Here is a 17,577-nt window from a genome sequence, read left to right as displayed (position 1 = left end):
GTTCATGAACATAATATATATTTTTTTAAATTTTTCTATATATTTTAATTTTTCTCTGTAATATTTTATACTTTTCAGGTCTTTATACTTTTTTATACTTTTATATACTTTTTCTATACTTTTATTTATACTTTTCTATATATTTTAATTTTTCTCTTAACATTTTATACTTTTCAAGTCTTACACATCTGTTAAATTTATACCTGGATATTTCATATGCTTAACGTTATTCTAAGTGGTTTTCCTTTTTTCAGTATTTAATTATTTATTGCTAGTGTATAAAAATACAGTTGAATTTTGCATATTGATCCTGTGGTATTTACAACCTTGCTAACCTTGCTGATTTTAGTAGCTTTTTTGTAGCTTCCTTGGGATTTTCTATATAGATGATTATTTTATCTATGAACAAAGACAGTTTTACTTCTGTATGCCTTCTTTTTAATTTTTAATTAATTAATTAATTTGTCTTATCGCATTGGCCGTATCCTCCAGTACAATATTGAATAGAAACGCTGAAAACAGACATCTTTGTCTTGTTATTGGTCTTGTTATTGATCTTAAGAGGAAAGCATTTAGTTGTTCACCATTAAGTATAATGTAAACTGTAAGCTTCTTTATAAGTGCCCTTAATCAGGTTAGGGAAGGTTCCTTCTCTTCCTAGTTTTCTCAGTTTTTATCATGAAAAGATGTTGAATTTTGTCAGATGTTTTTGCTGTTTTTATTGCGGTGCTCATATGGGTTTTCTTTTTTAGTTAACAAATATGAATTACATTGCTTGACTTTTTTTTTAACATTGATTGAATTTTGAATATTAAACCAAGCTTGCATCCTGGAGTGAGTCCTACTTGGTCATGATATATTATCCTTTTTATTTATTACTGGATTTAATTTGCTAAAATTTTGTTAAGTTTTTTTTTTAATTTGAAGATCTTATTGGCTTTATTAAGTAATTTGTGAATTAGGCAGCATCCCATCTAGCATGTAGTGGGTAACTCCCTTGTTAAGGATTTTGGTGTTTGTTCATGAAGGATATTGGTCTGTAGTTTTCTTGTGATGTCTTTGTCTGGTTTTGGTATCAACAACACCTCCAGACGATTTTAATGTTTTTTGCTAAAGTTTGAAAAACACTGCTATAGACTGTTCCAAGACTTGGAAATGCCCTTGCATTAAGAATACTTGGTGGAAATGTTTGAGAAGCACTTTCAAAGATTTTTGAGAGGAAAGATGACACTATGAGAATTGTATTCTCGAAGCATAGTTCTGGCATCAGTGAAAAATGAATTGGCTTCAGCCTCATTGAGTAATTAGGAAGTGCAAATTAAAAACCACAGTCAGGACACCTGGATGGTTCAGTTGGTTAGGCAACTGCCTTCGGCTCGGGTCGTGATCCTGGAGTCCGGGGATCGAGTCCCACATCAGGCTCCCTGCTCGGCGGGGAGCCTGCTTCTCCCTCTGACCCTACCCCCTCTCATGCTCTCTCTCTCTCAAATAAAAATAAAAAAATAAAAACCACAGTGAGAACTATTTTCATGCCTATTGGCTTGGCAAAAAGTAGGAAACTGACAATTGCAAGATGTAGTAGGAAGTTTTATTCACTGTTAATAGAATAACCCTTTTGAGAGAAATTTACCCTCATCCTGTAAAGCTGAATTTATTCTATAATCCAGAAACTTATTTCTAGATATTTTCAGAGAAGCCCCCTTATACCTCAGAAGCTGTTCCACCCTCATGAGCTCCTTCCTAGTTACAGCCTTCCTACCTCCCTATCCTGACTTTTATGGTAGTCATGTATTTGCTTTCCTTTGTAGTGATTGACACTGAGGTATACATCCTAAACAATATGGCCACATCCTGCTACTTTTTTAAATTTCTAAATTGGAATTAGAAAGTATTCTTTTATTTGCATCTTTGTTTGCTCAGCATTCACCCACATTGTTGTGTGCAGCTGTAGTTTGTTGGTTTTCATTGCTGTACAATATTCCAGTGTGTGAATAAATTATTTGCCTCCCCACTGCTGATGGACATTTGGGGTGTTCCTAGTTTTTAGCTGTTATGAACAAGGCTTCAGTGATTACATTCATTTGATTTTGAAATGTTAAAGCAGCCTTTTGTTGCTGAGATAGACCAATGTGGTCATTGTGGAGTATCCTTTTCATATGTTGATGAATCTAGTTTGTTAATATTTTGTTTAAGATTTTATGGCTATATTCCCAAGTGAGACTGATCTGTAATTTCTTGGGGTGGCTCAGTCCCTTAAGCATCTGCCTTCGACTCAGGTCATGATCCTAGGGTTTTGGGATCAAGCCCCACTCAGGCTCTCTGCTCAGCGGGGAGTCTGCTTCTCCTGCTCCCTCTGCCTGCTGTGCCCCCTGCTTGTGCGCATGCGTGCTCTCTCTCTCTCTGTGTGTCAAATAAATAAATAAAATCTTAAAAAAAAAAAAAAGACTAGGAGCGCCTGGGTGGCTCAGTCGTTAAGCGTCTGCCTTCAGCTCTGGTCATGATCCCAGGGTCCTGGGATCGAGCCCCGCATCAGGCTCCCTGCTCAGCGGGAAGCCTGCTTCTCCCTCTCCCACTCCCCCTGCTTGTGTTCGTTCCATCTCTCCTGTCTCTCTCTCTGTCAAATAAATAAATAAAATCTTAAAAAAAAAAACAAAGCTAGAATTCTTTCGATATCTTACAGAACTTACCAGTGTTTCTTTTGTGGGAAGATTTTTGACTATAGATTAAATTATTTTAATTGTTAAACTATTTAAGTTTTCTATTTCATCTTTGTCTAAAATTCAGTGTTATGGCATAAAGTTGGTCATAACGTTCCTGTAACACCTTTTATTTTTTTATATTTTTATTTAAATTTTACTTAGCTAATATACATTGCAGTATTGGTTTCTGGAGTAGAATTCAGTGACTGATCACTTACATACAACACCCGGTGCTCATCACAACAAGTGCCCTCCTTTTAACTTCACCCATTTAGCCCACGCGCCCCCACCTCTCTCCCATCAACCTTCATTTTGTTCTCTGTCATTAATAGTGTCTTATGGTTCCTCTGTCCTCTCTCCTTTCCCCCCACCCTTCCCAATATGTTCATCTGTTTTCTTTCTTAAATTCCACATATGAATGAAATCATATGGTATTTGTATTCCTCTAACTTATTTCGCTTAGCCTAATACACTTTAGCTCTATCCACGTTGTTGCAAATGGCAAGATTTCATTCTTTTTTGATAGCTGAGTAATATTCCATTTTGTGTGTGTGTGTGTGTGTGTGTGTGTGTGTGTGTGTGTGTACCACATCTTTATCTATTTTCATCAGTTGATGAACATATGGGCTCTCTCTATAGTTTGTCTATTGTTGATAATGCTACTATAAACATAGGGGTGCATGTACCCCTTTGAATCTGTATTTTTGTATCCTTTGGGTAAATACCTAGTAGTGTAATTGCTGGGTCATAGGGTAGTTCTATTTTTAACTTTTTGAGGAACCTCCTAATTGTTCTCCAGAGTGGCTGCACCAGCTTGCATTCCCACCAACAGTGCAAGAAGGTTCCCCTTTCTCTGCATCCTCGCCAACACCTGCTGTTTCTTGTGTTGTTAATTTTAGCCATTCTAACAGGCTTGAGGTAGTATGTCATCATAGTTTTGATTTGCATTTCCCTGATGATGAGTGATGTTGAGCATCCTTTCATGTGTCTGTTAGCCATCTGGATGTCTTCTTTGGAAAAGTGTCTATTCATGTTGTCTGCCCATTTCTTTTTTTTTTTTTTTAAGATTTTTTATTTATTTGACAGAGAGAGATAGTGAGAACTGGAACACAAGCGGGGGGAGTGGCAGGCAGAGGGAGAAGCAGAGGCCACGCTGAGCAGGGAGCCCGACATGGGGCTCGATCCCAGGACCCTGGGATCATGACCTGAACCGAAGGCAGATGCTTAACGACTGAGCCACCCAGGCCCCCCTGTCTGCCCATTTCTTCATAGGATTATTTGTTTTTGGGTGTTGAGTTTGGTAAATTCTTTAGAGATTTTGGATACTAACCCTTTATCTGATACGTCATTTGCAAATACCTTCTCCCATTTTGTAGGCTGCCTTTTACTTTTGTTGATTGTTTCCCCTATAACACCTTTTAAATATATACAAGACCTAGAATGATGTTCCCGTCTTCATTCCTGATGTTGTTTTGTGCCTTCTCCTTTTTTTTTTCTCGCTCAAGCTTGCGAGGGGCTTATCAATTCTTTCAGTCTTTTTGAAGAACCAACTCTCACCTTTTATTAATCCTGTTGAACGTTTTGTTTCATTACTTTCTGTCTTTATCTTATTTCCTTTCTTCTACTTTGTTTTTGCTATATCCGCTCCCCCCCACCCCATTCTCTTGAGTTGGTTGCTTAGCATTTTAAAACTAGAAGCTTCCCAGAATCTGTGAAGATCAGTGATGATCATCAGCATTTAGAGATTGCTGCCTTAAGTCCCTCTTGACAGTTGTGCTGGGACTGCTGGGACTCTTTAGCACCAGCATGCCACTAGCCTCTTCCCGCAACCCAGCTGTTCTTTACATATGGTTGTGCCTATGGGTGGGTGCCTTGCTTAATGCAGGTGTGCAGTTGGGGCCCAGATACAGAAGAAAGAACAGAGGCCACTGCCTGTTGCACGGGATGGTGGGATGCTAGTGTGCATCTCAGCCTGTCTCTGGGTGTTCTCTAGACCATATGTGCTGTCAGGGGAGCCCCTGGCGAGCTGCCCCCTTCAGAGTTTCTCTTGTTACATCCTTACAAATTTTTAAAAAGATTTTATTTATTTATTAGTGAGAGAGAGAGCATGAGAGCGGGTTGAGGGCAGAGGGAGAAGCAGACTCTTACCTAGGCAAGCCTCATTATTCCACGTGGTCTTGGTAATATTCCTTCCCATCTCCTCTCAGTCTGGAATCCACCAGCTATTCCCTTTGCCTCCTATGGCAGAGTTATTTATCTTTTGAGCTTCTGAGGAAATTCATCTGTAAAATGGGGTAGCAGTAGTACCGACTTTATTGACTTCTTAGGTGCTCGTATGAAGCAATGTACATGCAGCGCTCACCAGAGTGCCTGCTGGGAGGGAGCACACAGCATTGGCAGCAGATTCTGCTCTATTTGAGCACCCCTGTTCATCTAACTTCTTCTTTTTTTTTTTCCAAAGATTTTATTTATTTGACAGACAGAGACACAGCGAGAGAGGGAACACAAGCAGTGGGAGTAGGAGAGGGAGAAGCAGGCTTCCTGCCGAGCAGGGAGCCCGATGCGGGGCTCCATCCCAGGACCCTGGGATCATGACCTGAGCTGAAGGCAGACGCCTAACGACTGAGCCACCCAGGCGCCCCTCATCAAACTCATTCTTTTCATCCTGTAGACATGCCTGAGTTTCTCTTGTCCTCAAAATATACTCACATTCCTCCACTCACTGTTTTTACTCCAGCAACTAGCTTCTCATTCCTGTCACAGGCAAGCACATTCAAAGTGCCGTCTCACAATGTGGACTAGCAGAAGCCAGACACAAAAGGCAATGTGCGATTCCATTTACATGAAGTTAAGGAACAGCCTTCCTTTCCTTAACAGAAGTTAAGGAAAACTGCAAGGACAGAAGTCAGACACAATTACCTAATAGGTGAAGTAGTGGTGGTTTTGACTGAGAAACACTCCTTAGGCTGGAGGCCAGAAAGATTTTCTGTTTTGATCGAGGGGGTGGTCATACAGCTACATACATGTATAAAAGTTCATTAGGCTGCAGCCTTGAAAAATGAGCACATCTATCTAAGCAAAAAGAGCTCGGGCACCACCCTTCACCACCTGTCCCTTTTGTGGCTCATTGCTATACCACCCTCGTCTTGGTCACCAAATGTTTCCACACATTTGAATCATTATTACTCTTGACCTCCCGACAGAACTGAACACAGGTAATCACATCTTCCTTTATGAAACTCCCTTCTTGGGGCTAGAAACCACTCTTCCTCCTGGTGACCCTGCGTCTGGCACCCCCTTAGTTTCCTTCAGCAACTCGTGTCAGGGAGCTCTTTGTGTAATTCTAGAATTTCATGCTGATTTGGCTCTGCTGGGTACAGGGGACTTACCCCACGCAGCAGTGCAGAGACCCGCAGACACCTCTTTATAATGCTGTGGCTTCTACTCACATGGAGCAGTGATTATTACATAGTGAACTGGGACTAGACTGACTCAGGAATGGCAGCCCCAGTTGTAAGGTGGACATTTGGAGTTCTGTGCAGTAGTTGAAGGACATTGAAGTCTTACGCAAATTCAGAAGTGTAGATTCTTCTGAAGACATAAGACCCACGTGGAATGAGGACACATGATTAGTATTGAATTACCCAGTGTAGATGGTCGTTGCTCCGGATGTTAAGAGAAAGGTGTCAGAGCCTGAAATGGGCCTGTGAAATCCTCTTCTCCCAGCCTTCGCTCAGATTTCACCCTCTGATGAAAGTCTGCTGTATACTGTAGCCATAGAGCAGAGTTTCTCCTCCCCCGGCGCTCCAGATCCCACATTGCCTGCTCTGCTTTCTTCCCCTAGTACTTAATTGCCTTCCAACACAACAATATCATTTGCTGATTCACTATGTTGATTGTTTACAGTTTGTTTGCCCTATCAGACTATAATTCCCACAAGGGTAGGGATATTTGTTTTGTCCACAGATACATCTCACATACCTAAAACAGTGTCTTGGCACATAGTAAATACTTAATTACTTGTTGAAATACCTGAATGACTGGTTCAGCCAAGTGGTTTAAAATCCAAGCAAGTGAAAGAAAAGCCTGAGGCTCATAAGGGTGACATCAACCCATATCAAAGTACCTCCTTCACCAAGGCAGGGCTTTCTCCAGATCCACCCTGTCCTCTGGAGGGCTGCATTTGGTGGTCCAGATTATCCCTGGGCCCGAGGCCCAGGGGTAGCCAGGAGTCACCTTAATATTGTCTGTAGTAGTTTTGTCTATTGGTCCCCCCCGCCCCATCCTCCCTCCCGCAGTCACAGGTTTCAATAGCAGACTAACCTGAGCAATAGTGATGCTGTGTGCAGCCTGGGCATACTCATGAGGAGAAATATGAATATTCCATGTTGGGAAGTGAGAGATGTGTGTCAGTCATAGTTGGACTGACATTCCCAGTGACCAGGATCCTCTCGTTTTGTACTGAATTTGTTAGCCACTGGTTAATTTGTAGAGTTGGAAAATAAATACAAATCAGGGCAATGAGAAAATTATCTATTTCTGTGTCCCTCACCAATACATATGTATAGCTCTGACAACGTTCTCTCCCTCTCTAGGGTGAAAAGGCTGATAGCTTCTACATTATAGAGTCCGGAGAGGTGAGCATCCTGATCAGAAGCAAGGTGAGTCCGTGTGTGATGGTGCGATTTATGCCAGGTGCATGCACAGAAAGTCGCTGCTTGCTTTAAATAATGTGAAGGGTGTCTGGTGTAACAAAACCATCATTGTTCTATGAGGTATGTGACTGGCAAAGACCCATGTTTAAGTACCTCCAGTGGTAGGGATTTAGTATATTTCTCTTTGTTCCTATTGCCTTTGCCTCTGTGACATAATTAATGATATGAGAAATACTGGCCTATAAATCAATAAGAAAAAGATAAACCCCCTAGTAGAAAGTGGGGGAATTACATGATAAAGGCACACACGTGGGTGCTGAATATGAAAAAAGCTTCCTTTCTAGAGCACTGGGGGCAGGTCTTTAGGACCAGCATTACTATGTCATTTCGTGGATAGGGAGGCCTAGAAAACTGATGGCCAGTGAGTGGGAGGAGTGATTCTCATCATAAATCCATTGTCACGGGGCGCCTGGGTGGCTCAGTTGGTTAAGCAACTGCCTTCGGCTCAGGTCATGATCCTGGAGTCCCAGGATCGAGTCCCGCATCGGGCTCCCTGCTCGGCAGGGAGTCTGCTTCTCCCTCTGACCCTCCCCCCTCTCATGTGCTCTCTCTCTCTCACTCTCTCAAATAAATGAATAAATAAAATCTTTAAAAAAAATAAATAAATAAATCCATTGTCACCGGATTTCCCTATTCCAATTTTTTTTAAGAATGTAGAATTTGTTAAAATAGTTAAATATAATTCTAACCTAATATGAACCCTTTTACAGACTATCTTTAGTAAAAGTTAAATATGGAGAAAGAAAAACATGATTACTGCCTCTATTAAAAATAGATCTGCTGTTTCACATGAAACAATAGGTTGAAACATCTATGTTCTTTTACTTATTGTTTTTGGACTAGTGATATATGTTTGTACATTTCTCAAATACTCATTGACACTTGTTGATCACAGCATAATGTTGGGTATGTGGGACCAGTAGCACTGTGGCTCTGGGGGTGGGGGGAGCTTGTCAGGAATGCAGAGTCTTGGACTCTGCCCCAGACCTACTGAATCAGAATCTGCATTGTAACAAATCCCCTGGGGGCTGGCGTTCATATGACAGTGTGTTAACTGCTACTCTAAAGAAGGGACTACTTGGGCACAAACACGTCTGCAGCCCCAGAGAATGCTACAGAAACTGGAAGGAGAGTGTTGGCTCTGGTGGAGCAGATCAGCTTCAGAGCAAACAGGTTGGGGCGGAAGTGTGGAAGGAGGCTTACCTGCCTCTAACCTAAAGTGGCTCTTAGAGATTGAGACTAATTCTTACTAATAAATTCTAAATAATTTTTTACTGAAATTATTGCTTAGCTTAGCAGATGGATTTGTAAAAAAAAAAAAAAGGGAAACTCTAGATATTAAATATAATATGCTACATTATTTTCCATAATTTGATAAGCACTAATTAAAACCTGCTTGATTTCTTTTTTTTTTCTTTTAAGATTTTATTTATTTGAGAGAGAGAGCACAAGCGGAGGGGAGGGGCAGAGGGAGAGGGAGAAGCAGACTCCCCACTGAGCAGGGAGCCCGATGCAGGGCTCCTTACCAGGACCCTGGGATCACGACCTGAGCTGAAGGAGACACATAACTGGCTGAGCCACCCAGGCTCCCCCCTGCTTGATTTCTTAATACAGAGTTAAAGCACTAAATATCCAGGTTGAACATTATTAAAAAAGTTTTTTTAGTCACTTAGCTCTTCTAAAAAAAAAATGTGTGTAGTGGGGGGTGGGGAACCACTAACTTACAGAGCAGGCAGTACCTAAAAAGAAAACTTGTCACTGTAAAGTATTGTCCGAGAAAGGCATGGTCCCAAATAAAAAAGAAGTGACCCGGGATTGTGAGTTTATCTAAGAGAAACATTAACATCATTTAGCAGGAATTAATAAAAGACCTTGTCTTTTCTCTTGTACCTCAGAAGTCAGCATCTACCAAAAGGACAGCATTCATATATATATATATATATATATATATAAATATATGTAAATGTATAATATATAAAAATATATATGTGTTTTATGTTAATATATAATTGACACTATAATATGATCATATATATTGACATAATGTATATAATGTATGTTATAATAATTATGTATATTTTTTTCCTTTGGAAGATACATATGTCTTCCAAAGAAAATGGTCTGCTCCCTACCTCTTGATACTTAGCCATTACCTGAAAGGTGTTGGGCCTTGGATGAAGGCCCAGGTAAAAGCCAGCTCCTCTAATTAAACCAGACCACTGAGGGCGCCTGGGTGGCTCAGTCATTAAGCACCTGCCTTCTGCTCAGGTCACGGTCCCAGGGTCCTGGGATCGAGCCCCGCATCAGGCTCCCTGCTCTGCAGGAAGCCTGCTTCTCCCTCTCCCACTCCCCCTGCTTGTGTTCCCTCTCTCGCCGTGTCTCTCTCTGTCAAATAAATAAATAAAATCTTAAAAAAATAAAAATAAAAGAAACCAACCCAGACCACTGAGATGAACTAGCCATGCAGTTGACATGGTACAGTTAGTGTCTCCGCAAAGTGAATTTCTCAATAATTGCGTTTTAAGTGTCCCGAGAAGGGAATGCAAGTGTGTGTAAGTGGATGTGCTCAGCTGCGTTCCGGAACCAGCCTAGTCATGTTTTCCACCCGCTCTAGACCAAAGCGAACAAGGACGGCGGGAACCAGGAGGTCGAGATAGCCCGTTGTCGTAAGGGGCAGTACTTCGGAGAGCTGGCACTGGTCACCAACAAGCCCAGAGCTGCTTCGGCTTATGCAGTGGGGGATGTCACATGCTTAGGTAAGAAAAATAGATTCTTTATGCACGAATGCTTTTTTTTCTAACACGCAGTATTTTTTTTTTTGCCCCATCAGTAAGCCTTGACTCATTTCACCAGTTCTCACACACATCTAGGCTTGAACAGTCTGTGGGACCAACTAGGAATGGGTGAGTGTACCCTTTGAGCAGACATTTCTGAGCACTGAGTGAGGATAGCCTGTGAGAAGAGCAGTCACGGAGGCAGGTGTCCAAGGCTCTGCTGGGACCCAGTGAGTAGGTGCTGCTGGGCTCTGCAAAGTCGCCAACAGATGACACAGTCCGGCTGTGCTCACATAGAAACATCCGTCCTTTTTCCAAGCACCCAGCATCCCCCAGTCTGATTCCCTGAGGTGAACGGGTATATGTGAGAGAAGGTTTGCATGAGGGAAATGACTTTGAATTATTGGTGTAGAGAATTCATTCTCTCGCGCGCCTCTTTTTAACAATGCAGTTATGGACGTACAAGCATTTGAGAGGCTTCTGGGGCCCTGCATGGACATCATGAAGAGGAACATCTCACACTACGAGGAACAGCTGGTGAAGATGTTTGGCTCCAGCATGGATCTGATTGACCCCGGGCAGTAGGTGTGCCCAAGCCCAGAGCCTTCTCAGCGTGACACCGAAACCTTCCGGTCAGCCACAGAACACACGCAGAAGACAGACACGACAGACGCGTTCCTGCTCTTGCCGCTGCCACCAGCTGCTATTGCTGTGGCCGTGGGCATGTAGGACACTTGAAAGTCAGCACTACAGGATGGGCAGAGGTTCCGCCCACACCTCCTCCACTTTGCTTCTGAAAGCCCATTATTAGACCACTCGTAATGATTATTCCAGCCCAGTTGTCACATCTTTGGTTCACAATGGCATGTCTCTCCAACAGTTTAAGTGCCTGATACAAAGTCCACAGCGTAATCATCTTCCTTTCCTCTCTGGCTGCTACTGTTGCTGTTGGAAGTCACCACAGGTCTGCACAGAGCTGTGTTCAACTGTAGACACCCGCCCCTGACCTTCCTCAAGGGAGGCATTGTCGTAGCCCTTGATCTTCTCGTTTGTCCTTTGAGAAAGTCCGCATTTGTTCACACTGGTAGCCTTCGGTTTTACAGTAGAAGATGCGGCAGGGAGGCTGGAGGTCTGCGGGCTTGGGGCACCCATGACAGCTATCTCCAAACTCACAGCGATGCTGGGGGGAAGGCCCTGCCCCGGGCCCAGCAGCTCAGCACCCTAGAGCACACTGATTGGTTATGAAGACCCGTGTTAGAGCAGAGAATTTGGGTTCAGCCCGTTCTTCAGGTAGCGGAGAGCCAGGGAAGGTTTTCTGGGTTGGGGGTTTTGTTTTGTTTTAGTAGATTTTGTTTTGTTTTATTTAATCTCTGTGCAGTTTGCATGAATGAATTACTGTCCGTTTCTAAGGAGCCAGGGTCTGGATGTGCCATGACTTTATCTGACCCAAATACTTCCCTGGGCAACTCCTGCCATCTCGTTTCCAGTTGCCCCTACCCGCTGATAATGGCAGTGTGCCAGCAAGAGGTTGTACTACAAAGAGAGCCCTTTCCTTCTCCAGTGTTGTTACATAGCTTTGCTGTTGAACTATCAATTTTTAAATTCTTTAAAGAAGCAGCAGCTATTTTTTTGAGATTAAAAAAATTATTTCTGCATTTGGGGAATTCCCGTTGACCTGGTCATATATATCAGTGTGTCAGCTGACTCAGGCATTCATCCTGAAGATCAACTCTTTGTTTTTAAAAATCAGAATCATTCACTATTTCATGGAATTACTGCAAAGACCTTTCTAGTTAAGGTGTTGGGATATTTGGGGTTCCAATTATTAACCCCAGAGGAAAGTAAATTAGCTTGTATTTTTAAACTTTTTAACCTTTTAATTATATCAAGTAGAATTGTGATGAATTATCCTAATTAACTAGATATAGTTCAGGATAAATTTTTTTTTTTTTTTTTGAGAATGACTTAGAATCAGCTGCTACAAGAGATCCTAAGAGCAGTGTGAAGTTTGCATAGAGATAAATTTGAATATTGTAGCCAAGGTTATATTAAATCAAGAGGCCCTTTCCAATATGATTTACTTTTTAAACTTGTGTAACTCAATAAATCCCTAAGAGATTGCATGCTGGGGCTTGAGTCATTCCTGTTGTAGGATAATGATGGAGCCCACATGGTCACTTCTATTGTCCATAGAAGCCGGGCTCTCTGCTTTTGCCATGGACAGTGTGGTGGAGGGATTTCCAGAGTGGTGACCCACCACAACCTTGGTCAAGTCTCCCTTTTTCTTGTGTTCGTGAAGTAAAAGCAGAAGGACTCTTTTCAGACAGCCCTAGCTAGGTAGCCTGCATTGCAGCTCCCAGAATCATGAAAGGTTGTAACTAATACCCCCAAACAGGCAGCTAGCTATGGGAAAGCGCATGTGGTTTTTTTCCCACAATTTTCCAAGGTTGTTCTTTTCTAGGGTGTTGCTTTATTATCAAATAAATTAAGAAAGAAGATCTTGTACTTTAGCAGACAAGAATCACACCTGTTTCTTCCAAAAGGAGCAGGCACAGACAGTGAGCTTTAGGAGTGTCACAGAGGTCTAGCCCCCTCTATTCGAGGACTCTGTTTAAACACTGAGCAGATGCCCCCTTTGCACCCCCGTGCCAGCATTAGTCAGGGCTGGCTGGGAGCTCAGTGCCAGAGTCACTCCTGCAGGCTGCTAGGCCTGGGCTTCTCATCCTGCCTTCTTGCACATCCCAGTTCAGTCTTCCCCCTTCACAGAAGCCTCTTTGGTACCCCCAACTCACTGATGGTTGCTGTTTTACAGAGTAGAATTCATCCAGGTTTGAGTCCTCCTGCTCTAACTACAGACTGACATATGGGTCATGAGTATAGATCCTCACTGCATACAGGGCCCCTTGGGGGTCTGGCTTAGGAAGGAAGACTTTCACTCACCAGTGTGAGTGCAATAGTACCAGGAGTCTGACAGGGTTCCAGTTCTCTTGGCAGCCTGGGGGATCAGAGGTGGCAGACTGAGCTCAACTGAGGGCTCAGGTGTCCACAGTATGCCAGGCAAGCCCTGCACTGTTGGTTGAGCCTCAAGGGGAGGAGTGTGTTGGGAAGAGATCCCTTTTATATTCTTCTCTTCCATGGGTTAGAGCTTCACGTCCTCTTTCCTGGCTTTGCTATTGATTTGGGATGATGGAAAATATTCCTGAGAGCCTTGAGGCCCAACCTACAGTATTATCCTTTCTTCTAGCCCCAGTTTATCACACCCACCCTCTTGTTTTGGTTGTAGTCTCTGAAGGAAGACTTCACGTGTGCTGTCCTCTTAGTTGATAGTTTTACATATAATTGCTGTAGATTCTCAGGAGTCAGGGTGCATCTTTTCTTTGAGCAGTTTCATGAGTGAATTCAGCAGCAAAGTGGCAAGAAATGGTTCTCCGACCAGGAGAGGTCATGTTCATCCTCTTACTGCCCAGATTCTCTGCTCGCAGTGGTAGTCAGTGAGAGGTGCCCCTGGGGCCCAGCGGTACCCTGGGCATACAGCATTTCCACGTCAAGTCGCTGTGCAGAAACCGTCTTCTCTCATTTAGAAAGAGTGAAAGAGCATTTTTGCACAGAGTAAAAGGAAAAAGACCCATGAATGTCATCTTTTATCTTTTGTTTTCGGTTGGCTGATGTTGGAATATTTGTTCTTGACATACACTTGTAAACCAGTCTTGCCAAGATACAGGTTGTTTTGGTTTTTCACTACAATTACCTCGTTCCTCCTGTCTTGACTGCTGACGTTCCTCAATGATTCTAATGTCTATTTTATGGGAAGCGGCCTTCCCCTGTGGGTTTCCTTTTACACACTGCAGGGCTATCTTTATACTTAAAAAAAAAAGAGAAAAAAAAAAGGAGGAAACTGTCACTAACCTCATGGGGTATTTGTAGAAAACCATTTAGCCCACCTTGAGCAAAAGGTAGATTTCCTCATTGTTTTCTTAAGCTCATTGTAAGAAAAGAAATCTAATTCAGCATTATTGTGCTACCTCAAAGGTAAAATGTTTTAAGGTCTTTTTTTGGTCCTGAGTTCTACACATAGTGTTTGAAATGTCTTTCAATTGGAGTTGTTTTTAAATCATTGGGGAGAATCTTATTTTAACCGTTTTACACTTGTATTTTAATGTCAGAAGAATAAGTGATTAGAAAGTGATCAATTATTGCTCTGTAGTATTGAACATATAATTAAATCATTGTTTGCCATAAACAAGGTTGGGTTTTTTAAAAGGAAACTCTAGGACTCGGCTGTGCTTTTGGTTAATAAAGGCTGACAAATCATGTCTGGCTTTCTGGTGCGGCCCTGTGTTGTTTGTCCTCCCATTTCAGGGTTCCTGGCCATCATAGTACTCCTCCGGCAGATATATTGTTGGGACTGGGATGTGAGCTCTTGAAAATTAGACAGGAGGACTGGGTATATGTATTAGGGTTCTCCAGTAAGAACCAATAAGGAGTGTGTGTGTGTGTGTGTGTGTGTGTGTGTGTGTGTGTGTGTGTGTAGAGATTTATTATAAGGAATTGGCTTATGCAATTATGGAGGCAGGCAGGTCTCATCTGCAGGATGAGTTGGCAAACTGTAGACCAAGGAAAGCTGATGATTTCATTCCAGTCTGAGTCTGGAATGGTTCTTATGGTTCTCAACCCTTAAGAGCTGATAGAGTAGTTCCTTGTAGAAGGTTAGCAGGCTGGAAACCCAGGAAGAGCCAATGCCCCAGTTTGGAGGCAGTCAGGCAGGAAAATTCTCTTACTTGAGAAAGAGTCCTTTTGTTATATTTGGGCCTTCAACTGATTAGATGAGGCCCACCCACAATGGGAGAAGGCAATGTGCTTTACTCGGTCTACTGATTTAAATGTTGATCTCATTCCAGAACACCCTTACAGAAACTCCCAGAACAATGGTTGACCAAATATCAGTGCCCCATGGCCCAGTCAAGTTGACACATAAAATTAACTATCATAGGGGCACTCCATCGGGTAAGCCTCTGACTCTTGATCTCAGCTCAGGTCTTGATCTCAGGGTCATGAGACTGGGCATGGAGTCTACTTAGAAAAAATTTGGGCTTCCTCAACATGGCAGCACCCTTGTCAGTGGAGGTGGAGTTCGGAGGTGGTGCGGAGCTCCTTTTCAATGGCGTAAAGAAACATCAGGTCACCTTACCTGGACAGGAGGAGCCCTGGAACATCGGGAACCTCCTTGTCTGGATCAAGAAGAATTTGCTTTAAGAGCGGCCAGAGTTGTTCATCCAGGGAGACAGCGTGTGCCCAGGAATGGGAACTGCTGGGCGAGCTGGACTACCAGCTGCAGGACCAGGACAGCATCCTCTTCATATCCACGCTGCATGGAGGCTGAGGGCCCCGCTCTGGGCCCGGGTTCCCTTGGGGTGGGGAGAAGAGCACAATCAGACATCCCCTGGGGCCCTGCTTCCAGGTCTTCCTGTCCCCTTTGGCCGCTTTCTTCCCTGCTCTGTCCCCCAAGCTCCCTCCAGGCAGGGAAAAGAGGCCAGGTGCTAAAAATGAGCCTTTCTCAGGCACGTGAGTGGGGTTGGGCAGGCTCAGCCCTGCCTCTCGCCCCAGCAGCTGAGGTAGGGGAAGGTGCCCCTCTGGTTTGTCACAACAGGAGGGGGCTCCCTGGTCAGGTGACCCAGCTGCCTTCCACTCCTTGTGTCTCAGTCTAAACACCAAGTGACCACTGACGAGGAACTCCAGCTCCCGGGCTGTAGTGTCTTCGTGGGGAAGATGAATGGACCGGAATAGCTGATAGGAGGCCCCTCCCTTCTCTAAGATGGGAGGAGTCTCTGCCTCAGTTTCCCCATCTAGACAGCAAAGGGCTCTGGCTGTCCCCCACTGGTATCATTATGAAACCCCAGCTGGGGTCCCCTATTCAGTGCTGACTCCCCCCTCCCAGCAGCTGCTCTTCCAACCACACCTCTCCTCCTGCTCCCCCATCCCCAGCCCTTGACCCTGGCTGGCCTTCCCCCCCACAGGCCACCAGATGGGCTCCTAAGACCCTCCCCAGCAAAAGGCTGCCTGCAGCTCATTCTGGAGAGAGAGAGAGGAGCAGGCAGAAGCTTGGACTGGCACATAGAGGCGTGGGGGGTCAGAGTGCCTCAGTTTCTTCCTCAACAGCAACTGAATGTTTATAAGTATCTGAAAGCAGGCGTGATCCTTGATGGCACAAATGTAGACTCTATCTCCCTTTCTACCTCCTGCAGGAAGGAGGATGGGGGCAGGCAGCACCTGGTAAGCAGGATGGTTTGCCCCTCCTCCCTTCATCCCTTCTGGAAGTCTTGGGGCCTCAATGCCTGCAACAGCTGGCCTTGGGCAAATAAAAGACGAGGTTGTTTACTAAAAAAAAAAAAAAAAAAATTAAAATAAAAAAGTTTAGGGGCGCCTGGGTGAATCCTTTGGTTAAGCAGTATGACTCTTGATTTTGGCTCAGTTCATGATCTCAGGGTCATGAGACCGCGTCCCACCCAATATGGAGCCTGCCTAGCATTCTCTCTCTCTCCCTCGCCCCCTGCCCCACCCCCACTCACATGCTCTCTCTCTAAAATAAATAAAATCTTTAAAAACAAAGTAAACTTAAAATTTTTTTATATTTTAAATATTTTTAAAAAATTAACTATGGCAGCATGGTATTTGAGTTGTTGGGGATGCTGTGGAAGGGCATCAAGTATATCCCTTGCCAGGGAAGATAAAGTCACCAATGAAGCCCAGCAGACAACATCTCCTGTCTGACAATATTACTTCTACCATTTCCTTCTCGGTAACATAGCTATAAGGAGAACAAGCAATGATTCCGTGATAACCCAGTACGCCTACAATTTCTTTCCAAGTAACCAAAAGAAGCTGTTCAACAAAATCATGTTCCAGTTTGATTTTACCTTGACCTGGCAGTACAAAAGGGTCAAATAGGGGCTCCTGGGTGGCTCTGTCGTTGGGCGTCTGCCTTCGGCTCAGGTCATGATCCCAGGGTCCTGGGATCGAGCCCCGTATCGGGCTCCCCGCTCGGCGGGAAGCCTGCTTCTCCCTCTCCCACCCCCCTGCTTGTGTTCCCCCTCTCGCTGTCTCTCTCTGTCAAATAAATAAATAAAATCTTAAAAAAAAAAAAAAGGGTCAAATAGTGGGTAAACATTCGAGATAGCCCACCGAGCTCAAGAAACCAGTAGCGCTGGGCTGTCTCAAAGCCAAACTGGCCTTGTTTCAAGGCTTTAAAAATTAAATATGGCTTGGCTTCTGTGGTTTTAGTGGTGGTATCGCTATGAACAGTTAAGAAGTGCCAGGACAACAATGAGAGCATATTGTCCACAGTCTCAGCCTTGAAGGGTGCACGTGACATGAGGACTTTGCTTTCTTGTA

General features: G+C 43.6%; 1 protein-coding gene and 1 pseudogene across 1 annotated transcript in view; both read left to right on the top strand.

Moving 5' to 3' along the window:
* PRKAR2A (protein kinase cAMP-dependent type II regulatory subunit alpha) overlaps nt 1–14,499 on the top strand; it is a 105,452-nt gene extending 90,953 nt beyond the window's left edge. The window contains exons 7-9 of the mRNA XM_081805615.1: nt 7,295–7,360; nt 10,029–10,170; nt 10,640–14,499. Coding sequence (XP_081661741.1) covers nt 7,295–7,360; nt 10,029–10,170; nt 10,640–10,773 — 342 coding nt within the window. The 3' untranslated portion in view covers nt 10,774–14,499. The remainder of the gene's footprint in view (nt 1–7,294; nt 7,361–10,028; nt 10,171–10,639) is intronic.
* A 136-nt stretch (nt 14,500–14,635) lies between these two features.
* On the top strand, nt 14,636–17,326 carry LOC145721089 (ubiquitin-related modifier 1 pseudogene; annotated as a pseudogene).
* Nucleotides 17,327–17,577: the final 251 nt, after the last annotated feature.

The sequence above is a fragment of the Leptonychotes weddellii genome, chromosome 1, assembly GCF_054177405.1.
Source record: "Leptonychotes weddellii isolate Sample4059 chromosome 1, ASM5417740v2, whole genome shotgun sequence".
Lineage (NCBI taxonomy): Eukaryota > Metazoa > Chordata > Mammalia > Carnivora > Phocidae > Leptonychotes > Leptonychotes weddellii.
The sequence above is the reverse complement of the archived record's forward strand: the minus strand, read 5'-3'. Positions and strand labels throughout refer to the sequence as shown.